The 20,994-nt window shown below is 38.5% G+C and overlaps 1 protein-coding gene across 1 annotated transcript in view; it reads left to right on the top strand.

The window, feature by feature from the left end:
* VPS36 (vacuolar protein sorting 36 homolog) overlaps positions 1 to 16,073 on the top strand; it is a 25,581-nt gene extending 9,508 nt beyond the window's left edge. The window contains exons 6-13 of the mRNA XM_006154215.3: positions 7,041 to 7,073; positions 7,188 to 7,265; positions 8,214 to 8,348; positions 9,990 to 10,055; positions 11,419 to 11,483; positions 12,082 to 12,166; positions 13,570 to 13,646; positions 13,734 to 16,073. Of these exons, the coding sequence (XP_006154277.1) occupies positions 7,041 to 7,073; positions 7,188 to 7,265; positions 8,214 to 8,348; positions 9,990 to 10,055; positions 11,419 to 11,483; positions 12,082 to 12,166; positions 13,570 to 13,646; positions 13,734 to 13,827 (633 nt within the window). The 3' untranslated portion in view covers positions 13,828 to 16,073. The remainder of the gene's footprint in view (positions 1 to 7,040; positions 7,074 to 7,187; positions 7,266 to 8,213; positions 8,349 to 9,989; positions 10,056 to 11,418; positions 11,484 to 12,081; positions 12,167 to 13,569; positions 13,647 to 13,733) is intronic.
* Positions 16,074 to 20,994: the final 4,921 nt, after the last annotated feature.

Genomic DNA, 20,994 nt, shown 5'->3' with positions numbered 1-20,994 from the left:
CCGCCGCCTTGGCGGGGGGCCCGGGGGGCCACGCAGGGCCCGGGGAGGCCCGCGCAGGACCTGCCGGCGGTCACAGCCTAGGTGCAGGGCCCGGGGCGGATTTTTCTATATTTATAGAAAACTGGCCTTAGATTTTTACAAATGCTGGGGGTAGATAGTGGCATCAGGACTCCGTCAGGGGTGCTGTCTCTGTCTCTCTCCATATCTCTTGTTCATGGAAGAAATAAACTTAGAAAAAAAATAAAGAAATGCTTCTTTTCATCTATTAATTGGATACTTAGTTATTCAGTTCATATAGAGAGGACAGAATAATTACATTTTCCTTTATCATCTGGATAATAATTTGTTCCTTGTCTTCCTTTGATGGTGACTATTTAGGTTTCATTTAATGTCTTATTATGCATTCACAAATTTTTTTAAAAAAGAATTATTTAACTTTGTTTATTCATTTTAATTGACCAGAGAGGGATAGAGTGAGAGAGAGAGCAAAAGCAAGAAGGCAAGCTGCCAGGTCCGAGACTTGAGCCATGGGCAGCCATGTGGGAGTCCATCACCCTTAACCACCACACCACCTGCTGGCTCCATGCATTCACAAATTTTAATGAATTTGATGAGTTTTAATCAACTACAATTAATAGCCTATTGAAGCAGGCCAGCAGGTGGCATTGGACTCCCATATGACTGACTGAGGTTTGAGTTCAGGACCTGGGGTTTGCTTTCTCTCTCCCTCTCCCTCTGGTCAAATTAAAAAAAAATATTTTAAATGATAAAATTAAATAGTTCTTTACAAAAATTAAAAAAAAAATCCTATTGAAGCTTAAATTATTCCAACTTTGGCTAGTGGGAGCCTTTTCACATTGGCCACCGAATGCTATTGACATGACCTGGTTGACTTTAATAACTTCTTCACTGTCTGGTATGACAAAAGTTTCAGGACTACCTTATACATTTCCTGCTCCAGATCTAGAATCAACCATTTTTCTGAAAAGTTCTGGTTTCTTTTAGTGTGGTTTTAGAAAAACCACAATCTGCCTGCTAGGAATATCTATCACTATTGAGTTGATTTTTATTTTTAAGTCTTTCCAGTTGGCAGAATTGGGATTTTTTGTTAATCAAAGTGCTTCATGGGATCATATTGATCCTTCCTATTCAAACTTGGGGTGATACTGTAAATAATTACTAAACAATTAAAGGAATTTTTTGAATATGTCTTCTCCCCATTCTTCCCACATTTAAAAAAGAGGTGTACTGAATCTGCACCAACTGAGTGGTCAGCCACTGTGTATATTCTTTCCTCCCAGCTCTCATTTAGTTTCAGTAATATTAGTCCAAGCGCCTCTGTGTTTAGTACTACCTGTCCTTATGCTGATCTCCCCCTTGTCATTTTGGATGTCTGAACCTCATTCTTTAGATTTTCCAGGAATTGCTCATGGAGACAGTATTCTTGGAATCTGGCATGTTTGTGTTCCTTATATGTGAAAGTCAGCTTTGCTGGATTTAAAAACCTTGGCTCACATTTTCTTTCCTTGAATGCCTTCAATATATTACTTCCATTTTCTTGGTCTGGCATGAAGTGTTGCTGTCAAAAAATGATGATAATTGGGCCAACTAGTAGTATAGTGGTTAAGGCAGCTAGATCCCACATAGCCACCTGCATGGTTTGAGTCCCAAACCCAGTGGTTTGAAAATCATGCTGGGTACATGTGCATGCATGTGAGTGTGTACAAAATCCTGAGAGGAGAACAGAGGAAAAGGGATTGTGGCATGGCCATTCTCCCTGGGGGCTGATTTCTCACTTTCCCTCTCTAGTGAGCACACATGCCCTATAGCAAAGACTAAACAATAAAAAATAAAAATAAAAGGATGATGATACTCTGTTTTCCCCCTTAGAAGTCACTTGCTGTTTTTCCTAGGCAAATAATTATTTATTTCTTTTTCCTTAAAGTCCAGTAATTTTACTGAACTCTATCTATGTTAGTCATCTTGGGTTGTTATTCTCAGGTACACAATGTGTTTTGTCAATATATAGTTTCCTGAATTTTTAATTTCAGGGATGTTTTCTATATTACAACTTTCAATAATTGCTTTAATTTTTTTTCTTCTGGGACTCATATTAGCTATATGTTACAACTTCATTGTCTTCATCATGACTTTCTTTCAAATGCTCTTTTTTTTTTTAAAAAAAAGATATTTTTATTATAGGGTGTGTGCGCTTGCCAGAGAGAGAGACATATACAGAGATGGAAAGGGAGAAATCACCCCCCAGGGAGATAGCCATGTGGCAGTCTCTTCTCCATTCTCCTCCTGGGATCTTGGGCGCACACACACACGCACATGTACCTGGCATGATTTTCAAGTCACTGGATCTGAGATTCGAACCGTGGTCGGCCATGTGAGAGTCCAGTGACATAACTGCTACACCATCTTTTGGTTCCTCAAATGCTTGTTGAAATCTCTTGTATTTCTTTCTTATTTAGAAAACTTTGCTCTCTTTTACCTGCCCCTTAAAAATTTATCTGTTGTGTTTATTTACTGTTGAGTGATGTCTAGTGTAACCTTTATTTTTGAAATGATTTTTTTCTTTTATTTCTTAATTCTTTCCTGAATTCCATCACTTCATTTCTTTTATTTATTTATTTTTTTGGAGAGATTTTCGCTATAGGGCACATGCGCTCGCCAGACAGACAGAGAGAGACATAGAGACAGAAAGCGAGAAATCACCCCTCAGGGGGGATGGTCACACCGCAGTCCCTTCTCCTCCATTCTCCTCTTGGGATCTTGGGCACGCACACACATGCGCCTGGCGTGAGTTTTAAGCCACCGGGTCTGGGACGCGAACCGCGGTCGACTATGTGGGAGTTCAGTGACATAGCCATTACGCTAACTGCTGGTTCCCCCATCACTTCATTTCTGATTTATATTGTCCTTTCATAGCTTAAATCTCCATCTTAATATCTTTTAGCTTATTTTGAAGTAAAAGGTTATATCATGATCTAATTCTTAGGATGTTTTTTACACATGCATTCATTGTCTGTACCATGTTATTCTGCTCCTTCTTTTCTTTTTTTTCCTCCGTAAGTTTTTTCTTCGTTTCATGAGAGAAAGAGAGAACGACAGACACCCCCAACAGGGTCTCTACACCCACATCCACCCCCCATCCTAGTCTGCCCACATCATGGGCACATGTATGTGTACATGCCTGATGATGCCTGATGTGCTCTGGGAGGTCTCAGGACTCAAACCTAGGATCTTTCCTGTGTCATTCTAATTGCATTACCATATTGCCACCATCCACCTCCTTCGCCATTCTCTTGACATTTAGTTTTTGTTTTTGGAGAGATTTTTGCTATGGGGCGCGTGTGCTCGCCAGACAGACAGAGAGAGACAGGGAGACAGAAAGCGAGAAATCACCCCCCGGGGGGATGGCCATGCCGCAATCCCTTCTCATCCATTCTCCTCTCGGGATCTTGGGCACGCACATGTGCCTGGCATGAGTTTTAAGCCACTGGGTCTGGGACTCGAACCACAGTCAACTACATGGGAGTCCAGCAACATAGCCATTATGCTAACTGCTGGTCCCTTGACATTTAATTTTGTTGTATGTTCTGAACATGGGTTTTTGGTTTTGAGATGTAGTCGCACTGTTTCTGGGTTATGAGTTGGAGAGATTAAAAGACTATGCTGTCATAGCCACCATCTGCTCAGAATCCTCTGTCTCCATAAAATTCCAACATTTTAGCCTTAAAACAGTTCCTGTTATCCAGAGAAGAAATTGCCTCTATTTGTAACTGGGGGATAAGAATCCAGGACTCTTTTTTTTTTTAATTTTTTAATATACATTCAATCACATTATTTAGCTTACAAAGTGAACATTTCAATGAGAACATTTCTCCCCAGTCCAGTTGATCAAATTGTTACAGTACATTATATCATCACTACTTTTTGCCAACCAGAAGGTGCTGTCATTGTCCTCTTTCAGCAACATCCATTGTAATCTTCTTTGTGTCAGCACTTTGAGAGATGGCATGGGGGCATTGAACTATTATGGTTTTGCATTATTTGTATTCCTTTTTCTTTTTTTCTTTTGCTTTTTTTGGAGAGGTTTTTGCTATAGGGTGTGTGCGCTCGCCAGACAGACAAGAGAGAGACAGAGAGACAGAAAGCGAAAAACCATCCCCCAGGGGGGATGGCCATACCACAATCCCTTCTCCTCCATTCTCCTCTTGGGATTCTGGGCACGTATGCACATGCACCCGTCGTGAGTTTAAGCTACCGGGTCCAGGACTCGAACTGTGGTCGACTACATGGGAGCCCACCAACCCAGCCATTACGCCATCTGCTGGTCCCTGTATTCCTTTTTCTGAGTGCTGCCATAGTAACTTGGTATTATGTTTAAAATAATGTTTTTCTTAATTTATTAAATAAGTTATTCTGTTTCAGTCTACTTTTCATGGTGTCTACTTAAGCATTGTGCTTTGTCTTGCACGTCACTGGTTTATTCAGCAGATTGTCCTTGCTCTCTGTCGTGTACTGGCCACTGCACCAGAGGCAGTGGATATTGTGGTCATGTGCCAGGCAGGCAAACAGGCATGAGCTACCATGTGAGAAATGCCCCATGAGAGAAAAACAGAAGTGGCATCAGGGACACATAACATGGCCCCTAATTCCTGTTGGGGTCAAGGAATCTGGCTTGGTAGCAGGAGGAGATGAACGAAATTCAAGGTCGGAAAGATGAGCAGTTCCTAGCAAATGACCAGCAGGGATAAGAGGAATCCCAGAAAAGGAACTCAGTGTGCAGAAACACAGGTTCAAGAGTATTAAGACAGAAAATTCAGAAGTATACTAGTAGTTATTGAACCTAATAACCAAAGTAATAACTGAAAAATCAGTAATGCTGTAAGTCAGCTTAGGAGAGGACCCCATGGTTTTATTAAAAATAAGATAACATTCTCTCAAACTCGGAGTTTAAATTTGACAACAGGTGTGGTAGAGAGATAGAAGGTTCTGTAAATTGGCAGATAAAATAGTAGAATGGGTATGTGTATCTATTTTGCTTTAATTTTTATTGTAGGTAGTTTCTCCACTCATTGTTTTGATAGCTCATTTCAAGTTTTATAATAATAAAAGAAATAGAAGTGAGGCTTTAGTTTGTGTTTTAAAATTACTTGAAACATATAAATAAATAATTCTTTTAATGCACTTAAGTGTTTATATTTATTTTTAAATTGTGTTTATAAGCAATAAGGGCTAACTTTTGTATCATATGTGGACTTGCTCTTATTTTTACATATTTTCTATGAAAATTTAATACAGTAAAATGATTTCCCATTTACCAATTCTTAAGGTATTGTCTTATTAGGTTTCTCTATGCAGGTAAAATAAATCTATTAATATTTTAAATATTCAAAGTAAAAATCATAAGTGTGTAAAATGTTTAATTTTTGAAAACTAGGTTGATGTGGGACATGCCCTTCATTGAAATGTTAGTATTGCCTTGGTTTCAGAGCTAGTGCCCAGAGTTTCCCACAAAGGGTTTCCTGCATCTGCTGGCTTTTGCTGATAAGAATCCAGTGTTTAAGCCTTTTGTTTATCTGAGGAAGTTCCTGTTAGGTGTGTGCACATTCCCCTTTGTTTTCAGTATTAGCCTTAGTGAGCTGGCCATCAGAATCTTGCACAACACTATTCTTTTAGCAAAATCCTTTCACAGGTGGGGAATACTTTCCTGCAGATAGGCGCAAACTGATCAGAGCTACTAGTATATTTATCGGACCCCAATGTGGACCGATAAATGTAATATGGTGGAGTTATGTGCTTTTTAAAAATGCTATTTGGTTTTTAAAAATAATACTGTACACACAACTAGATAGGATACTCTGCACTGGCAGTATATTTTTTGGTAACTTGAAATAATTATAAATATGTCTGATTAGGTTTGAGAAGGTCTTTGAAGTGGATGTTTGCTGTTTAATACATTAAACAATTGGGGCCAGCAGGTGGCATGGTGGTTAAGGTGCTGGACTCCCACATGGCCAACCATGGTTTGAGTCCCAGGACTGGGACTTGTTTTCTCACTCTCTCTCTCTCTCTCCCCTCTTCCTTTGTCTCTCTCTGGTCAAATTTAAATAAATAAATAAAGCTACATAAAATAATTCTTTAAACAATTAATTAAACAATTGATGGTTTTTATTTAGATGCATTTTGGTGGTATGTGAATTATTTTCTTTGATGATGTCTACCATATCAAAAGCTTTAAGTGTAATGTGTAAATATTCAAAGATTGAGGCTTGCTGTTTCAGTGAAATCACACCTTAAAAGTAAAAATTATGCCCAAAAAAGTTCCTATAGCTGTACATTGTCATTTTCAACTAGGAAAGCTTTAATAATGCCTTTGAGTTTTGACCCTATACCAGGAAATGCTTTTAGGAAAAACAAGTGACAGATTTTCTTAATTGTGTCAAATAACAGTAAATACTATTTTTTGAACTGTTATCTATATCACCTTTCGTCTGCTAGTAATAACTATTTTCTCTTTGAACATTTGAAAAGGTTTTAATTTTTGAAAATTTATGGATAACTAAACTGAATTTTTAGTATAAGGGATATTTATTACTTGTCTATTTCATTAAAAATTGATACTAGTAAAAATTTTATAAATTCTTATCATGGGAAGAAAGTAGAGGGTGCTTCATCGCTTTAAAACGTTTCAGTTCTGGACCACCTGGTGGCATGTTGGTTAAGGCAGTTAGATCTCACTTGGCCAACTGCACAATTCAAGTCCTAGACCCTGTGGTTTGAAAAAATCTCAGGGCAAGGGCACGTGTTATGAATGCTCAAAATCCCAAGAGGAGAACGGAGGAGAAGGGATTATGGCATGGCCATTCCCCTTGGAAGGTGCTTTCTCATTTTCCTTCCCCTCTCTCTGTGTTCTTTTCTGTCTTTCCAGTAAGTACAGATACCCTATAGCAAATTAAAAACAAACAAACAAACAAAAAATTTCAGTTGTCCAGAGAGATTTCAACAAAACTTATTTCTCATTACAGGCTTTTGAAGACCTCAGCAAACTAATGATCAAGGTATCTATTGTTTATGCTTATTTAATTTATACCAATTATGATATAATGAAAAAATATTTTTAGCAGATATTTTGGGACATTATTTCTTTTCATTCTTCACTTTTCTTTTGACAGGCTAAGGAAATGGTGGAGTTATCAAAATCGATTGCTAACAAAATTAAAGACAAACAAGGTGACATCACAGAAGATGAGGTAAATGGGTTGCTTTTTTAAGAAAGTAGAAACTATTAATAGATTATATAACTAACACAAAGAGGCTTTTGTGACTTACCGGTTTGCTTTCTTACTGCAGTTTTTTTTTTTTTCCCCTCTCTTTTAAGACTTGAACATATGTGAAAGCACTAAGAAAAAGTCAACCATAAAAATGTTGTTAGTTCCAGTAGCAGTAAAGGTTATTTCAATGTCTTTTCTTTGAGTGTAGAAAAAAGATACTGAAATACCTAAGGACTGGCTGTTTTATATATATCCCTAAGTTTGATGTCTGTTTTATTAGATTTGTCTGTAATCTGGTCACAGCCATTTTCCTTTCTAAGTTTTTAGTTGTATCATTTGGTTAGCATTAAGTTTGGTTGGTGTTAAGTTTGGTTGTATCATTTGGTTGGCGTTAAGTATAGCATAGTTGTATGGGCCAGCTCAGTGGTTAAGGGAGCCAGATCCCACATGGCTGACTGCATGGTTTGAGTCCCAGCCCTGGCAGCTTGAAAAACACACTAGGTGTATGTATATTAGTGTCCAAAATCCAGACAGGATAGAGAGATGGAGAAGGAATTGTGGTGACCATGCCCATTCGGGAGTGCTTTGTCCTTCTCCTATTCTGTCTGTGTCTGCCTGGTGGGTGCTTGTATCCTCTGGCAAAAAAGGAAAAAAAGTAATAATTGTTAATAATCCCTTCTCATATCCAACTTTTGATGTAAATGGATTATGAGAGTCGAGGATAGAAGAGGAAAGGAGAATTAGATCTATGCAAGGGACTATTAGAATTCTCCCTTATAATTCACAGCATAAAAGTATAGTAGAAGAATAGGTATGTATATTGAAATAATAGAGTAGAATTGAATTTATGAAGGAAGGATTTCAAATATTGGGCTAGAGAGAATAATTCTACTTAGACTTTTTGTCCATTTTCTTCTCTTACTATAGACCATCAGATTTAAATCCTACCTGTTGAGCATGGGAATAGCTAACCCGGTTACCAGGGAAACCTACGGCTCAGGCACACAGTACCACATGCAGCTGGCCAAACAGCTGGCAGGAATATTGCAGGCACCTTTAGAGGTAAAAACTCAAACCTGAGTGTTCATAAAAAACTATGTTAAATTATTCTCATGTCATCAGAAATCTTAACAACATAACTCCCTGCATGAAGTGGTTAGTATTAACTGACATAGGTTATATTTTCTTTGAAGAATATTAAATTAGTTTAGTATATTTATTAATAATTCTTTGTTCATAGACTTCTAAATTGTTTTTAATTTATATTTCAGTTATCTATAATTTCCTATATATATCTGATAAGTCTTTCTTGTTTTAAAAGGAAATATACAATCTTTAATAGATATATTTCTATAGATCTAATTTTCACTATATAATGTATTATAAGTAATTCCATAATACAGACTCATCTTCTAACAGTATTCAGGCATCAAAAGTTTATTAAAGTACTTGTATTAAGAAATACTTTGGGACTAGCAGTTGGCATAATGGCTATGGCTATGTCACTGGACTCCCATATAGTAGACCACGGTTGTAGTCCCAAACCGGGTGGCTTAAACTCATGCCATGCGCATGTGTGTGCATGCCCAAGATCCCGAGAGGAGAATGGAGGAGAAGGGATTGCGGTGTGGCCATCCCCCCTGGGGGTGATTTCTTGCTTTCTGTTTCTCTGTCTCTCTCTGTCTTTCTGGTGAGAGCATGCACCCTGTAGCAAAAACCTCTCTAAAAAAAAACAAAACAAAACCCCCAAAACAAACATATAGCAAAATTAAGTGATATAATGAATCCTCGTATGGTCAATATCCAGGTTTGTCTATAAACCAGCCTCCTCTCAAAGTGATTTTTGAAGCAAATCCCAGACATCACATAATTTTATCTGTAAATCATGTAACTATAATGATAGACTCCTTTAAATACAACTATAATAGCATTTCATACCTAAAAAATTAAAATAGTTTCATAATACCCTCAAATGTCTATTTAGTGTTTATATTTTCTCTTATAGTTGGTCTGTTCAAATCAAGATTTTCTCCAGTTGGTCAATTTATCTCTCAGGTTGACTTATTTTTAATTCCATGGGTTTCTCCTTCTTTCATCTCTCCTCTCAACTTATCCAGTTAACTTACTGAAGAAACTAGTGTATCCTATAATGTCCCATAGTCTGGATTTCACCATGACTTGTATGTAAGCAAGCTTCCTCGTAAACTAGTAATTAGAAGTACAGATTTATTGTGTTTTTTTTTTCCCCCAACAATGTTTTATACAGAGTATTGGGCACTTCCATCAGAAGGCTCATAATGTCTGGTTGTCTTTGGTGATATTAGCAGCCTATGAGAGTTATTACCCAGATCTGCTACTTTATTAACAGTTGCAAAATCATGATATTCTATTTAATTCTATACTTTATTATTCACTTATTTGCTGGAACCAAAATATTTAAGGGTACTTTTTGAAACATGGTATAGAGTTCTGCTTTTCATTCCAGTAAATGTTAAACCAGTAATGTTAAACTTTGAAATTCCAAATACTAAATTTGAAATGCCTCATAGTATCAGAATAGTTCCTCCTGTGTGTAAATATAGGTTTTTAAAAGTTTCTTAAGGAATTTTCTGATGTCTGATTGTGCTCTGATTATGGTTTCTGTTAGTAAGTACTAACTGTTGCTAATTATAATATATTTTTTTAAATTTCACATTCTAACAGGAACGAGGAGGAATAATGTCACTCACGGAGGTGTATTGTTTAGTAAACCGAGCTCGAGGAATGGAAGTAAGAATAGAATATTTAGATATCCTTTTAACTAAATATAGACTTTTCTTGATTTAATACAAATTCCCCTATAGTGAATACAATTTGAGGAAGGGTTGTGAATATGAAAGCTATTTTGAGAAGCAGTGTGATGCAGTGAAAAGAATTCTGTCCTGAGAACTCAGAAATAGATTCTTTTCTTGGTTTTGCCAGTGATTTGCAGAGTAACCTCGAGTAACTATCAACCTTTCTGGGACTCGGTCTTCTTATCTTTAAAAGTAAGGATTTTGGGCTGAGTAGTATCTTTCAGCCCTAATATTCTGTATTTGTGTTGTGATGAATAAGGTTGTACAGGAAGCCCTTTGTTCTTGCACTAGTTAACTCTTTCAAATGAAATCAGTTGGATACAGATTGCCTTGTAGATAATGTAGAGGGAAAGCCACCTGCTCCTTTGGCTGTGCATCAGCAGTGGCTGTTCTTCCTCCCAGATATCCTTGGCCTTCAAGGTCTGTTCAGGTGCTCGATGTGCCCCAGAAATCAAATACGGTCCCTTGGTGTCAGCAGTCACCACCATGCAATGATTCACATGTGTGTCTTTTCAGCCCTCATCCCCGTCTGACAGGTTAAGCCTCTGCTCTGTGTTTTTATTTGAGTTGTCATCATAACTGCCATCACTGAGTTCTTACTATTCATCAGGTGCTCTGTATGTGCTACCTCATTTATCTCCCCAGTGACTCGGTGATACAGCTATTTTTACTGTCCCCCTCACTCCCCACTACAAGAGATTATTTGGGGACAAGGACATTGAGGCTCAGAAAGATGAAATAACTTGCCTAAAGCCACACCTGGAGATAGTGGTTTGACTGGGATTTGGACTCTAGATGAACTGGCTCTGGAGCCACCCTGTGTGGCTCAAAGTTGTGCTTGTCTCCACCACACTGTACTGATTTGTAAGGCTACCCTGACCAAAAGCAGAGCCACGTGGGATGACTATGAACTTGAAATGTAGTTAGTCTAAATCAAGATGTGTTTTAAGACTTAATGAAGTGCTTTCTTCATTTTGTGCTTTAAGTACAAAATGAAATGTCAGCAAAATGAAGAAATGTCAGCATCACATTAATAATTTTTATACTGATTATGTGTTGAATTGGTACTATATTCAGTTTATTGGCTTAAATTAAAAAATATATATGTGTGTGTTAAAATGAATTTCACCTGTTTCTTTTCATTTTTTAAATATGGCTGCTGTAAAATTTATAATGACATATATAGCTCGCCTTATACTTTTATTTTAAATTTCTTCCTTTGTTTTAGTGGTTATTACTTACATAGCCTCACTTGATTAACGTGCAGTATAAACTGAGTTTATTCCCCCCCCCATTAGTTGCTCTCACCAGAAGATTTAGTGAACGCGTGCAAGATGCTAGAAGCACTGAAATTACCTCTCAGGTAAAGAAACCTTTGCAGGATGTTTGCTACCTGTAACCACCATTCTGCATGGGTAAATGGGAAAGCCCAGCCAAGATTCATCCCTAAGTAGTGAGCCAAAATACTGCCCTCTTGAAATTATACTATATATGACCAGAATTCATTTGGCACCACAAGCATCTTCTGTCATCCCGGCTTTCAGCCTTATCAGGGCTGGGTGTGTCCTAACAGGGCTAGCAGTCAGATACTTGACCATTCAGGAATGAGATAAAAATGTGGGCTTTTCCATGAGGTCAGAGTAACAAGTCCCTCTTCCTTCCTTCTAAAGACCCAGGAATGCAGATGTTCAGCTGTGAATGATATTTTCATTATTCTTAATGTTAGAATAAAAGCAACTGGACATATTTTATTTAGTCTGTAGATTATAGTTTATAATTTTATTATCAACTCATGAGCTCTTTAGTTATGCCATAGTTGCTTGTGGTCATTATGTTTCAAATGTTTTGTGTTAATTTTGACCCCCAGAACTGAACATAAAGGAGGGTCAAAAATATGTACTCCTCCTTAGTTGTTGAATATCCTAGATGCTTCATGGCTTTGTTCTCAATCTACTTTTTAGGCTCCGAGTTTTTGACAGTGGTGTCATGGTAATTGAGCTTCAGTCCCATAAGGAAGAGGAAATGGTGGCCTCAGCCCTGGAGACAGTATGTGAACCCTGCTTCCTTTAGTCACTAGAGCTTGCAACGAGGCCCTGGATGTTTAGCAATTTGAGAAAAAAATTTCCTTTGAATTTAACTTGACTAAAAAGTAACATTCAGAGGCCAAATTAAATATGGTTTATCATTAACAAAGAATAAATATTAATCAAGGGATCAGCAGACGGGATAATGGTTACATTACTATACTTCCACATAGTCGACTGTAGTTTGAGTCCCAGACCGGCGGCCTAAAACTCACACTGGGCACATGTGCGTGTGTGCCCAAAATCCTGAGAGGAGAATGGAGGAGAAGGGAATGCAGTGTGGCCATCCACTCGGGGGGTGGGGGGGTGACTTCTTGCTTTTTGTCTCTGTCTCTTTCACTCTCTGGTGAGCGCATGTGCGCTATAGCAAAAATCTCTCTTTCAAAAAAATATTAATTGAAGTCATACATTAAAAGCTTTTTGAAATTTACTGACACTCTCAACATCTTATTAAGGAGAATTAGAATTAGTGAGGTACTGTCTTCTCTATTGAAGCTCAGTGTTGAGAATTGATTTTTAACTTTGTTAATCAGAATGTTACATGTAACTGAATGTTTTCCTCAGCAACACCAACATAAGCCACATTATAAAATATCACAATTATTTTGCAAAATCATTGCTTTAAAAAATATAAGTGACTATTCCGTAGCTGGAGTTTACTGGCCAAATTGCCTGTACTACTCATACTTGAAACAGTGCAGTCTTAGTAACCTTTATGGTGAGCATGTATAATTTGAATAACTCACATTTATTATACTTTGGTTTTTTTTGGAGAGGTTTTGGCTACAGGGTGCGCATGCACTCGCCAGAAAGAGAGAGACACAGAGACAAAAAGAGAGAAATCACCCCCTAGGGGGATGGCCATGCCGCAATCCCTTCTCCATTCTCCTCTCGGGATCTTGGGCACACACACGCACCCGGCGTGAGTTTAAGCCACCGGGTCTGGGACTCGAACCACGGTTGACTACTTGGAAGTTCAGCGACATAGCCATTATGCTAACTGCTGGTCCCTATATTTCTTATAGATATTTCTACCACATATTTCAGACTAAACTTCTTCCCTGGAGCATGTGGTATGAACTCAATCAGAATTTGTTGTATGTTCCTTTTTAGTATATTGAGTAATCTTTTTAGGTATTAGTGTAGTGCCCTTATAGAGGGATTCATTTTGATATCTGAGCCTCTACTATATTTGTTCTGTATTACTCAACTTTAACAAAACTTTAGTTTAAGATTTAGTTCAATAGTGAATATTCTTTGGGTTTTAGTAGAAAATTTAGCATTGGCTGTTGTATAATCTGGCCTAAAGATTAGTACCTGTGTATCCTAATTAATCACATTTTTTCTGCTGTGTGCTTCTGTAAGGTGTCAGAGAAGGGATCCCTAACGTCAGAAGAATTTGCTAAGCTTGTGGGAATGTCTGTCCTTCTGGCTAAAGAAAGGTAGGGTAGATCTCTTACCCTCGGTTACAACTCATGTTTGTGTTTCTAAATGGACCAGTAATTATGTTTTATTCTCTTTATTCCTAGGTTGCTGCTCGCAGAGAAGATGGGCCATCTTTGTCGAGATGACTCAGTAGAAGGCTTGCGATTTTACCCAAACTTATTTATGACACAGAGCTAAGGGTTTTGTATTTGAAATTTTTTTTCCCGTAGATTTGATTCTATAGAGGTTGTATGACATCGAGCTAAGAGATAAACCCTCATAAACTGAAAATTTATTAGAACTTCATAGTGTAATATAAAATCATTTAAATTTATCTCTAAAAGTATGGTCCAGGAAGCTTATTTAGAATACATATAGGAAAATACAGAAAAACAAATGCCAATCTGAATTTCAAATCATGCTTTCATTATGTGGAACCTTCATAGTTTAACTTGAAATATGGTGGATTTTAACTTCATCTTCAAATAGAACCATTTTGTAAAGAAGGGAATTAAGTTCTTGGGGGAAGAAAAAGAGAAGTTGCATGTTTGGGCAGGTTAGATTATTATTTTGTGTGACTAAAATTCACCGAATTATAAATGAAGTTGTTTTTGCATTAATGTGCCCATTTTGGAGGGTTTTTGTGAAGGAAGTCATGTAATTTTAAGAACCTGACAAAACTGGGACAAGGTATCAAACTGTAGAATGCCTTAGGAGCTTCCTCCTAAGGGCTTTTAGAAAGAGTCTTAGGCATGACTTCAACAGAGCAAATAAAACACCTTTAAAACAGGCGGAGTTTTATTTGATATACGCATATATACTCTGGTTAGTTTCTGTTTTTAATGATTTCATGATTGGTATTTAAGGAATGCAGCTGTATCATTTTGTTTCAAAAATTCTGTGGATTTTGAAACTGAGTCAGAGACCTGTATAGACATGCCTAGAGTTAGGATCACAAATTTGGGAGGTAGATAGCTCAGGAATTCCCTAGTATTATGTGGGTGGAGGGACAGGGAACTTTTAACTTTCATAGGAACCTTAGTGTTCTTTTACCTCAAAGCCAGGGACAGGAAGTAGAAAATGGAAAAGTAGTGTCTGCTTTTCTTTCTCTTAAGGAGTTTCAACACTGAACTTTAAAAAAATCTTTGTATCATATTCCAACTATGTGTGTGTTTGCCCTACACATTATAAATTGTGTGGAAAAACTCAGTAAAAAGTGTTACTGAGAAAACAAAACTGGCTAATGTTGCATGGGAGAGTGCTTAAGTTTCAAAGTAGACCTCCTGACTTTATATGTTACTGCTTTACAGCACATTACCTCAAACTCAGGGACCCCACAGGGCAGGAGACTCTTTCTGAGACTGAATTGGCAGTGGAAGGGGAGTGATGGTTTTAACCAAACCTCCGGAAGGGATAGTATCTGCAGTGGGAGAACCATTGGAACCAGGAGGGGGATGCCCACATTCGTACTCTGGAGGCCCTAAGAAATTTCTCCCTGGGGAAGGTGGAAAGCCACTGCCAGAGGCTGTCATGCCCTCTGGAACTTACCAGGGATCCTTAGCTGCAGATCCAGGGGATTACCAACCCCTGATCTCTGCCTGTGAATTGGCTGTCGCTGCTTCGTATCCTGCAGTGTCATAGGAATGCTGTGGCTGAGGCATCCTTTTTTGACTTTATTTTCCAAACTTGTCACTAATACGTCATTGTGATGACAGAATCTCTAATTCCCCCATTGCGCAGCCTCAGGTTTATTTTGGGGCTAATCCAGTGTCTGGCTTGCCCAGTCTGTTAGGGGTTAATTGGACCACTGTGTAAACTTGTTTGTGTGTCTTGCCTCTCTCTGAGTTGTGCTCACTCTCTCACACTGCTTTAGCAAACTTGTACGTGCACGCATGCACAAGATCTCATCTAGTTAGGTTTTTTAAAAGTTACATAGATAAATTGTATCTCAACCAGTTGGAATGAGTTGCAAGTAAGATTGTTGTAGCTACTGGATCTAGCCCCAGTGATTCGGGTTCATTACATCAAACCTGCAAAATTCAATATACTTGTTTACTTTAGCGTGACAACAGATTAACAAAAAATGGAGCAGTCTAAATGGTATAAAACAAACTAAAGAACAAGAAAAGTGACATATGAATATACTTTGCAAACGTCATGTTAATTTAAAAAACAAGTACAATTGATTTTATTATTTTATTTTTAAAGTGGGCATTCTTTACTGTTTCCAGACCTCTGTATGTATTTTTATTCTTTTTAATTTTTTTGCCAAAAAGATATTATTTTGGTCCTTATTGGCCATGGTTATGTTTAAATACAAGCAATCAGGCCCTAAGTGCAAAAAAGTTCTGTCATGGTGCTTATCATTGATATTAGTATTTTTGCTTCCCTAACTTGCTCTTTCGGGCATAAATCTCTTTATAGCTTTATGGTTATGGAATATTTCTAGTCACTGTCAAGGAAAAATTTTTTACATTGTATAAGTGAAGATTGTTTTCATGGTTAATGATTGGTTTTTAATGTATGAAATAAAATTACTGCCAAATATTAAAATGATTTTTCCTAACTTGGTGTTCTTTTTCAATATTCTCTGAAAAAAATATGAAAATGATAAATCTTTATCAACATAAACCTTAAGCCAATATGTTAAGAATTTTTATTTAAGACTTTATAATCAAGATTGCTTAGAAATATTTATGACATCAAGTTCTTTTACTTTTTTAAAAGAAATGAGTCATGAGCCTTTTCTTTTTAAATTATTTTTCATGTGAATTCCACTGTTGATTGTATATATTTATGTAAATCTACTGTCTCTGAATCCTGTTACTAGACAAATCTGAACAGAACATGGATTCATCATGTCATCATTCACATGTTCAAATACCTAAAGTGGTTCCCTTTTGTTCAACAATTTCAGACTCTTCATTTTGGTACAGCAGAGTCAGAACTTATAAAGTATGTAGGTTTTAAAGACTGTGCCTAAGGGCAAAATCTAGCATGCTCAAAATGATCTTTGAGAATCTCTTAAATTGTCAATAAAATTTTCTCTATAGTCTTACATTTTGAATTCCTGTGATGTGTAGGGCGAATATATTGTGCATATAAAAAGTGCAATATATAATAACAACAAATCAATAATAAATTTTTATAGCCTTCATAATTACACTATTTAAATGTGTGTCTTTTTTTGGCCAATAGGTATGCTTGCATTTATGTAAATTTATTGCTAATCTCATCCCTTATGATAGATATAGAATGTAAGTTCTACAAGGGCAGAGAATTTTATCTGGTTTAGTCATGGATGTATCCGCAGAGCCCAGAACATGGCCTGGCATACAGTAAATGTTCCATATTCCCTGAATGAATGAACTCCTATGTTTATACCTATTTATAACTTAGCTCCACTTTATCCTAGTTTAACTTCCATTCAATTCAATTAAAAGGAAAAATATTTTGAATAGAAATTGACTCAGGAACTTTGTGGGACACTGCAGGGAGGGGTGGAATACAAAGGTAAATAAGCTACAGCTCTGCTCTTAAGAAAGACAGTAGTCCAGTGGGACCAGCAGTTGGTGTAATGGCTATGTTGCTGGACTCCCATGTTGTTAACTGCGGTTCTAGTCCCAGACCCGGTGGCTTAAACTCATGCTAGGTGCATGTGCATGCGTGCCCAAGATCCCAAGAGAAGAGTGGAGGAGAAGGGATTGCAGTGTGGCCCTCCTCCCTGGAGGTTATTTTTCGCATTCTGTCTGTCTCTGTCTTTCTGCGAGCGCACATGCCCTATAGCAAAAACCTCTCAAAAAAATAAAAAAAAGAAAAAGGAAAAAAAAGAGACAGTAGTCTTGTTGGAGAAATAGGCATGTAAACAATTTTCACTGAGGATGGAATGAAGGAAATGCCATGGAAGGGGCATAGGGACCACACTGTGGATAACAGAAAGGAGCCTTTAGTTCTGAAGAAGGGCTATGGAAGGGCTTTGTGGGAAAAGAAGAGCCTGGTAAGCAAGGCTCACAAGGACTATCAGTAAGGAGAAGGCACTGGGTCAAGGGAGGAGAATGAGATGAGATGTACCCTTTCCTGTTTCTGCCACATTCCCTTGTCTCTCCAGACTTGACTGTTTTTTGAGAGTTTTTTTTTTTTGCTATAGGGCACGTGCACTTGCCAGAGAGACAGTGAGAAATCACCCCTCAGGGAGGATGGCCACACCACAATACCTTCTCCATTCTCTTCTTGGGATTTTGGGCTTGCACGCATACACGCCCTGTGTGGGTTTTAAGCTGCCAGGCCCAGGACTCGAACCATGGTCTACTACATGGGAGTCCAGCAATGTAACCATTACACCATCTGCTGGTCCCTGAACTTCCTTTCTTATTTCTTCTCACTCACCCACCCCCCAACCATACTAATCCAAATCATATTTGGCACAATTCCACCTGCTCTAGAAAAATCTGATTCCAGTGCACCCCTTTACTATTTCTAAGCTATTTATGAATTATTGTTCATTCCATGTATTTTAGGTTATAGTACTGTGTTGACTACCAAACCAAAGTCTGTATCTTTTCCCCTCTTCCCAAGAGGCTTCTAATCCAGACTTGTCCTGGCTCAGCCTGTCTCAGCTCTGTTCTGTCTTATTCGGATTCCATGACATGGGCCTTATCCATGCTGTGGGAAGCACTCCAGAAAAGCTGGGCTCACACATACAAGATCTTGTTATTACAAGCTGCTATAACAGTGTGAAAACTGGGTCCTTCAGGTTCTTCCCCATGTTCTGATATGAAATGAGTCAGCTATATCTTTCATTCCAGAGTAAAACCTACGGAAAAAAAAAAAATCTTCATTTGTATAAAGGGAGATGCTGAAAGAATGTCTAAATTTTACACAATTTGCAGTAGAGCAGTTGCTGACCCAGAAGGGGAATTCAAGATGTCTTGAGAGCCAATTAGTAGTTCAATACTAACAAGACCATGCACTGTTCTTTTGAAGTGTATTCTTATGTTATCTTTTATAAAAGATTTAACTAATTACACACACACACACACACATTTTTGCCATAGGGCACGTGTGCTCTGGAAAGAGACAAAGACAGTGAGAGGGAAAATGAGAAATCATCCCCGCAGTGGGGAGGGCCAAGCCATAATCTCTTTTATTCTCTGAGGATAGTGGGCATCCTCACGCATGTGCCCAGTATGATAAGTTGCCAGATCTGGGACTCAAACTAGTTGGCCATGTAGGAGACCAGTGGCTTAACCACCATGCCACTTGCTGGCCCCAGTTTATATCTTAACTGTCTGATAGACAGTAATGCAGTTTGGCAAAGATTCTGATTAAAAATGATCAAGTTTGTCAATAAAACTGTTATTTGAGAAATCACAATGGCCCAGCTGTGATAGCGCATGCTGACACTGCTGCTTGGCAGGCAGAGGCCACGTGGGAGGCCCTGGTTTAATTCCTAGGCCTGCCCTAAAAAGCTAGACCCAGTGGTCACACCTGTAGTCCCAGCTACTTGAGAGGCTTCGACAGAAGAGTTAAGACAACCACCTGTCTGAGATAACCGCCCCCGACGACGGGAAGAAAATGACCAAGCACACTGATACAGCCATTTGTTCCTGGGTTTAGCTCCTCCCACCCCAAAGAGTGCCTTTGGAAGAGACCGTATATCTGAAGGATTAACTTAGAACGAGTTGCCTTCTACATGTTTCAGTTAATCATCACAAAACTACAGCAGAGAGAAGGAAATATTAAGTATTTACCCAAAGTTACAGAGGCAGAGCTGGACTTAAATCTTGGCTTTAGCTAACTCTAAAGCCCACTTTTCTACAGAGGTTTTACTTTCTGAACTGAAAATGCTCAGAACTCTGACATCTATTTGAAAAGGAATCCCACCTAAGTTGATGAATGGCTATTAGGTTAGATAATTCTGTCAGTGAAATAGAAAGATGGCCACAAAGCCATATAAATTTTGGATGGATGTTTAACAAGCATTAGGAAAATTGTTATCTATGATGACTTGTAAATAATTGCACTACCTTTAAAAGATGAAGCAGTAGATTCAAAGGTCTACAAATGGCATGTGTTTTATTATTTTTTTACTTTATTTTTAGAGGCTTTTGCCATAGGGTGCATACACTTACCAGAGAGAGACAGAGACAGTGAGAGGGAAAGTGAGAACCCCCTGGGGGGATGGTCACACTGCAATTCCTCCTCCATTCTCCTCCTGGGATCTTGGTCATGCATGCACATGTGCCCAGTGTGATTTTTAAGCCACTGGTCCAGGACTCAAGCTGCAGTTGGCCATGTGGGAGTCCAGTGATGTAACCACTATGCCATCTGCTGGTCCTTGTGTTTTTATTTTTAAATTTTGCTGTAGGGCACACATGTTCACCAGAGACAGAGAAAGTGAGAAAGCATCTCCAGCAGGGAGAGCTACCTAGCAATTGTCCATTCTTGATGTTTTGGGCAAAGGTGCACATGTGCCTAGCATGTTTCTCAAGCTGCCAGATCCGGGACTCGAACTTCACCGTCACCTATGTGAGATCAAGCCACATTAACCCCACCATGTCATAGGCTGGCCCTGGCATTTTTTTTTTTTCTTTTAAGGGTTTTGCCAAAGGGCTTTTGGGGCTGGGGAGAGTGAGAGGGAAAATGAGAAATGCCCCCAGGGGAGATGGCCATGAAGCAATCCCTTCTCCATTTTCCTCTCAGGATTTTGGGCACACATGCACATGTGCCCAGTGTGATTTTCAAATCTCCAGCCTGAGAATCAACTATGGTCAGCCACATAGGATAGGAGTCCAGCGCCTCAGCCATTACACCACCTGCTGGCCCATATTCAAGCGTTTTAAAAGTTGTAAATTTTATGAACAGTGACATACCCAGATCTTCAGTTGGGAGAGTTTTGACAGATAACAGTAGATCAATGTGAACACCCCTACCAACAGAACATTTATTGTCCCCCAAAAGTTCTCTGGTGACTCTCCAATCCTGAGGCCACCACTGTGCTCTGATTTCTACTACCATATATTCGTTTTGTCTTGTTAGATGGTGTATTTTGGATAAAAGGAAATGCTGAACTGTGTTGCACATTACTCAGTATCGAGCACCGCTGTTAAGGTGGAGGCCATCCTCATCTTCAAGAGACAATCGTTGTATTGCTTTTCCGATGCTTAGTTAAGTGAAACTTAAGTAAATCAATTCTGGCTTCTGGAAAGAAAAATGAAGATGTACTTTACCAGAGAAGTGATTAAAGTGTCAGGACACTGCTGGTTCGCCCTCCAAACCCCAGGTCCTGTGGATAGGCTGTGGTTGATGTGTTGGGGCATCTGCGTCTCCAGCGGCCGGCGGTGCCTCCTCCCCGGGACCCTGGCC

The sequence above is a fragment of the Tupaia chinensis genome, unplaced genomic scaffold, assembly GCF_000334495.1.
Source record: "Tupaia chinensis unplaced genomic scaffold, TupChi_1.0 Scaffold000402_1, whole genome shotgun sequence".
In the NCBI taxonomy this organism is placed as follows: Eukaryota; Metazoa; Chordata; class Mammalia; order Scandentia; family Tupaiidae; genus Tupaia; species Tupaia belangeri.
This window is presented reverse-complemented; position numbering and strand designations above follow the sequence as displayed.